At 43.2% G+C, this 5,653-nt stretch overlaps 1 protein-coding gene and 1 pseudogene across 2 annotated transcripts in view; one reads left to right on the top strand and one right to left on the bottom strand.

Moving 5' to 3' along the window:
• The first annotated feature begins 944 nt into the window (after positions 1-944).
• On the top strand, positions 945-2,229 carry LOC139920145 (GTPase IMAP family member GIMD1-like). Its single transcript, XM_071910078.2, has 3 exons — positions 945-1,131; positions 1,580-1,851; positions 1,936-2,229. Exons 1-3 carry the CDS (start codon positions 945-947, stop codon positions 2,227-2,229), a joined length of 753 nt encoding a protein of 250 aa, XP_071766179.2.
• A 1,044-nt stretch (positions 2,230-3,273) lies between these two features.
• LOC139908146 (aminoacyl tRNA synthase complex-interacting multifunctional protein 1-like) overlaps positions 3,274-5,653 on the bottom strand; it is a 9,212-nt pseudogene continuing 6,832 nt past the window's right edge. Inside the window, exons 5-6 of the transcript XR_013503914.1 lie at positions 3,687-3,857; positions 3,274-3,470 (exon numbers count right to left, since the gene is read on the bottom strand). The product of XR_013503914.1 is annotated as an aminoacyl tRNA synthase complex-interacting multifunctional protein 1-like (transcript). The remainder of the gene's footprint in view (positions 3,471-3,686; positions 3,858-5,653) is intronic.

Below are 5,653 nucleotides of genomic sequence, written 5' to 3'. Positions count from 1 at the left end.
ATATACAGGTACGTGCTTCCGTAGTTGGTTAGCAGCTAAGTTGTGTGATATACAGAACATTTATGTTGTACACATACACACTTATTCTCTCTCTCTCTCTCTCACACACACACACACACACACACACACATCTCATATCGATTGGTCCAATAACTGTGTCTCTATCTCACCTGAGCAGGTAAGCCTCGTCTCGTAAATTTCTTTCTTATTTTTAAGTGTGAGACTGCAGTTAAGGCAGAGTGTCAGTTAGTAGATCAAGTCAATTACAATTTGTACATTTTGTTACAGTAACTCGCCCATAAAGAGAGAAATGTGAGTTTCGACTGAAAAGCGAGATCTCTATTGTTTCTATAAACTGACCCGGACTCTGATAAAAGTTCACTGATAAGACTTGCAATTACAATTACGATTTCCCAGACATTTGGCAGACGCTTTTATCCAAAGCGACGTACACATGAGGTTCGTTTAAAGCTGCTTACAAAATAGTTCTGATTTTTAGGAGAGAATCATCTGTGGTTCTGAATTATTGACTGTAACTGAAGTGTTCATGTGGAAGTGCCCTTGAGCAAAGCACTGGACCCGTACCTGCTCAGTCACACACTGTTCAAAACTGTTCAAAAATGTTCAAAACTGTTGAAAAATGTTCAAAACTGTTCAAAATTGTTAAAAATGTTAAAAAATGTTCAGAAATGTTCAAAACTGTTCAAAAATGTTCAAAAATGTTCAAAACTGTTCAAAAATGTTCAAAACTGTTCAAAACTGTTCAAAAATGTAAAAACTGTTCAAAACTGTTCAAAAATGTAAAAACTGTTCAAAACTGTTCAAAACTGTTCAAAAATGTTCAAAACTGTTCAAAACTGTTGTTCAAAAATGATTTCAATGATGATCAACTTGATTTCGCCTTCTGTACAGTTTGATTGGCTCTCACAGACTCCGCCTCCGCAATGACGCCCACGGAGATGGATCTCAGCACCAAAGACAGGCGGGGTTACCGTGGCAACAACCCCTTCAGCGCTCTCAGCAGCAGCTGGGGTCGTCTCCACGGTGACGAGCGGGCAGCGCTGGCCCTGAACGTGCTGTTGCTAGGCGACAGGCAGAGCGGGAGGAGCTCTGTGGGGAACGCTCTGATTGGTCAGTAATTCTAGACAAGACTTTTTCAAATCATATCTGTTCTTTATTCAGTAATATATCAAACTTATGAAAGGAAGTAAAAGTTGTATCACTGTAAAAAATGAACTAACTATAAATCTTTGCATCTCAGCTGTGATTTTTCACACAACTCACATTTATTTTTTTTAGCAAAGACAATAAAGTGTTAATAAATGGTTAACTAACATAATCAGAACCCATTATTATCTATCAGTTATGATGTAATATATAAATGATAATCTGTTCAAATGCATCAAATAACATTCTAACATTTAGTAATCCTTAGTAAACTGAGAAAAGACAAAAGTAATTGTTAATTATTTGATATTGAACAATTAATTAATACTTAACTAACGTTGAATAATGATAAATTAACCTTTATTAATGATGGTTGTTATAAAATGTAAACGAGCCTAACGCTGTTCAACAGGCGGACAGGAATTCCAGACAGGCGGCTGCGTTTCTGGCGTTTCCGTGACGACAGAGTGCCGGCTGCTCAGCGGAACGTTCCGGAGCTTCTTCAGGAGGAAGGGGGCGGAGTCTGACCTGACGCTCAGAGTGGTGGACACGCCCCCTCTGCCCCGCCCCCCGGCGCTCGGGCAGAGTGTGCGTGAGCTTTGCCCTGAGGGCGTGCACGTGCTCGCGCTCGTGGTGAGAGCCGACCTGCCGTACCGCAACACACACCTGGAGGAGTGTGCACAGGTACACACACACACACACACACACACCTAGCATACACTGACTGTATGTACGATATTGAGTGTGTGTGCGTGTGTGTGTGTCCAGACTCTCTTCGGTCCAGAATGGCGTCATCACTCCTTACTCGTCCTCACACACGCCGACCACCTGAGGGAGGCGGGGCTTCAGCCGTCGCTCTACCTAACCCAGGCCACCGATTCGCTGAGAGCTCTGGCCGACACGGTGGGAGGCGGGGTCTCCTTCCTGGACAACAGCTCTGATTGGCCGGTGATCAGAGGCAGAGCGCTGAGAGACGGACTGCTGCGCCTGTCGGCCGCGAACCGTCACTCCGCTCTGACCGTCCAGACGGGACGCCGGACGGGACAGGAGGTCTCACTCTGACGCTTTTTTCCAGGAACCGTACACAAACCAGAGTCTGATCTCATGCTGCGTTCAGGTCACATCGGAAGAAGTGGAAGAACAGGATGACGTCTGGAAATAAGTGTTTTGTGTCCTTTAACATGTTTGATTATTTTTTTTACCCATAATACATTAAATCAATCAACTTGGAAGCGTTCATGCTTCACAAGTTATTGGAAATGTCCAAAATCATTTTTATTTATTAATTTATAATCAACCATAAACAAACTACAGCAGACTTGACTTGCCTTTCATAAGTAGAATTGATTGTATTACTATGAATATAAGTGATTATATGATCTTTGACTGATTTTTATTACCTTGCACTTCTGATATTGATGGATTCTCTGCCATGTTTGCTGTCTGTTGTGATGCCTAGTGAGAAAACACATCTACAAAAAAGTCCTACTAGTAATCACCACTAGGAGGCAGACGTGAACGTGTTTTTCCCCGTTGGCAGCTTGTATTTACGATAAATCCGACATGATGTGAATGCAGCGTCGGTGTATTGGTGTTAAAGGGACTCAGCTTTTGTCAGCTGTTAATCAATATTCGTGACAATCTTATAATGAAACACAGATCATGATCCTGATGCTGCACTGCATAATGTTTGTTTTCTGGATTTGTTAGTGGAAATCCCGGCTTTGTATCGCCAACTAGTTTTTGAAATGAATGGGAATTTATTTGAATGATGATGATGAGATTTTTAAACATCATACACCGCTTCTCCGGATTTTTTTAAAATTGCTTAGCAGGTGGAGAAAGGCTAAAAACTGAGGGTGTACTATCCCTTTAATAGAAAAACAGTGAGATATGACACTACTAAACAACAGTACACAACTATAAATCAACAAACCTGGGTATTATAATCGAATGTTTACACCAATGCAGCAGAAAACAGCTTCAAACACCCTGACAGTGTGAATCATTTCCATGCTCTTCGTGTTTCTGGAACGCAACCCTTCACTCGTTCATGATAAAACAATAAAAGACACAAAAAAGGCAATTGTCAGCGGTTGAAAAAGAGGTTTTTATTTCCTTCCCCGGTGTTGGAGTCTATCTGATGGTGCAGCAGGTGAGGGAGGGGGCCCGGCACAGCCCCTTGCCCCGCACCTCGAACCCGCTGCCTTTGTAGTTGGCGACGCCCCTGCAGTCGACCTGCAGGTCGGGCTGCAGCAGCTCCCACACCCGCTGCTTCGACTGCAGCTCCTTATCCGGCTCACCTGCACACACACACACACACACACACACACACACACACACACACACACACACACACAGAGAGGTGAGGGGAAGAAGTGAGGAATTTAGTTCATGATCACCAGGAAAGAAACAAACTGTTTTGTCCACATTTTCTGGAAAAAGGCTTTATACTTTTGTTTAATGTCGTTTAAACTGGTTTATATATTTTGTAATAATAATTTAATAAATCTAATAACCAGGATAGTTGAGGAAGGTGACTCTGTCTCCGGGGGCGGAGCCAGTGGGCGGGCAAGCAGCTCTATTTGGTCGTCGGGGGCGGAGCAGCAGAGGAGGCGGCCCTGGGAGACCACGCCCCTCACCTTACAGGGTCTGACGTTGCATAGCAACACGGCTAGACTGTCCCGGAGCTGGGGAGAGAGAGAGAGAGAGAGAGAGAGACGGGGAGAGAGAGAGACAGAGAGAGAGAGAGAGAGAAAGAGAGAGAGAGAGAGAGAGACAGAGAGAGAGAGAGAGAGAGAGAAAGATACATAAAGTTATGAATATGTCTTCAACATATAAAGTAATGAAAGAAAGAGAAATGAGGGAGGAAAGACGGAAGGAAGGAAGGAAGGAAAGGAAGGATTCACAGAAGAAGATATGGAAGGAGCAAAAGAGAGTAGGAAGCAAGGATGTGAAAGAAGGGAGGAAGGTTAGAAGGAAGGAGAGAAGGAAGAAGGGAAGAGACAGAAGGAGGACGGAGGGAAGGAAAGGAGGAAGGAAGGAGAGAGGAAGAAATGAAGGAGGGAAGAAGGGCGAGTTGGAGTAAATGAAGGAAGGAAGAGATGGAAGGAGGAAGAAGAGAGAGAGATTTAATAGACATATACATTTTTTTATTATGTTTTAATGTCATTTATTATTTTTATGTATACATTTTATGTAAAGCGACAGAAAAGACAAAAAGATTTTCTAAAGATGGATCCTATTTAGCTGATTAATGCATCAGCTAGATTATTTTCAAGAGATGTTTCTGTTTGTGTGTTTCTGATCATCTGAGGTTTACTTCCTGCTTCAGCGTTGTCATGGAGACGCGCCCGTGAGAGTGTTGCTGACGAGGCGCTGGTGATTCAATCAGCCTTATTTGGGCGGAGACCAAGTGGACTGAGGAGAGGGGGGGGGGGGGAGGTTGTAAGTTGTGTGTTTGATTGTTTAGGGGTTAAATGTATAGTTTGGGTAAAATGTAAATGTTTATATGGTGTTTTGGAAAAGATTGTGTAAAGATAAAATGATAAGTACTTAACATATGTATATATTTTTTGCAGCTTTTCTTAAAATAAATATCACCCCTATTGTATTTGCAGTGGTTAGACTCAGGGCATTTATATACTGGGGGGGGGTATGCAGTTGTCGGGATGGCTGGTTGTGGGTAGAGGGGAACCCTTGTCCGCTGTATTGCTGGTTTGTTTTGTAAACATGTAAACAACGCAGTAAACGACAGAGTTTTGATGAACTCGACCTCTGAGTGGATGCCGTGCTCCTTCCTCCTCGTTGTACATCTCAGTAGCCGCTGCTATCCTGCAGCATGTGAGGGGAACTCCACCGCCGAAACCTTACAAATAACATTTCGAACGCACAAAATGCGATATGTAAATAAAGTCTTGATTGATTGGTTGAGAGAGAGGTAATGGCGGAATGAGCTCCTCCCTTCTGTCAGAACGGCTGAATTATTACGAGATTGATATATCCATAGAGAGCCTAAGCCCCGCCCCTCCCGGTGGACCACCATGGGACCTTATTTCGGAAAAAAAATATGTACGGTAGTCGACGGCGAGAGACAAATAATTGTTTGATCCCGTTTGAATTGTGCCATGAATTACACATATGATGTTTTGTCAAGAAAGTCAAGAAAGTCGCAGTTTGTCGTAAAGCCGTTGAAGTATAAGACTGTGAAAATACGTAATTAGAAAGACTACACACCCAAAAGTGGCGTAAGTGACGTCATAACTTCCTCTCTCCACGAGCTACCCAGAGCTGAAGCTCAGTCCCTCTCAGAGAGCAGGAGTATTATACACAACCTGGAAGGTAGACAGGAAGAACGGATTTAAACTGGTTTAGGATAGTTTTAGTACAGTGGGGGCTAACGTTAACGATGCCTGTGTGTTTCCTGTTTCCTTCCATGTTGGTGTCGGTGACGTATATCGTGCGAGACGAGAGATGTAGTTCACTG

This window comes from Centroberyx gerrardi, chromosome 23 (assembly GCF_048128805.1).
Source record: "Centroberyx gerrardi isolate f3 chromosome 23, fCenGer3.hap1.cur.20231027, whole genome shotgun sequence".
NCBI classification, from domain to species: Eukaryota; Metazoa; Chordata; class Actinopteri; order Beryciformes; family Berycidae; genus Centroberyx; species Centroberyx gerrardi.
This window is presented reverse-complemented; position numbering and strand designations above follow the sequence as displayed.

Bases quoted from the DNA above. Each gene is read 5' to 3' on its own strand.
- LOC139920145 (XM_071910078.2), top strand. From the start codon at position 945: ATGACGCCCACGGAGATGGATCTCAGCACCAAAGACAGGCGGGGTTAC. The intron at 1,132-1,579 runs GTCAGTAATTCT...GCTGTTCAACAG, and splicing joins TGTGGGGAACGCTCTGATTG to GCGGACAGGAATTCCAGACA. The intron at 1,852-1,935 runs GTACACACACAC...GTGTGTGTCCAG, and splicing joins ACCTGGAGGAGTGTGCACAG to ACTCTCTTCGGTCCAGAATG.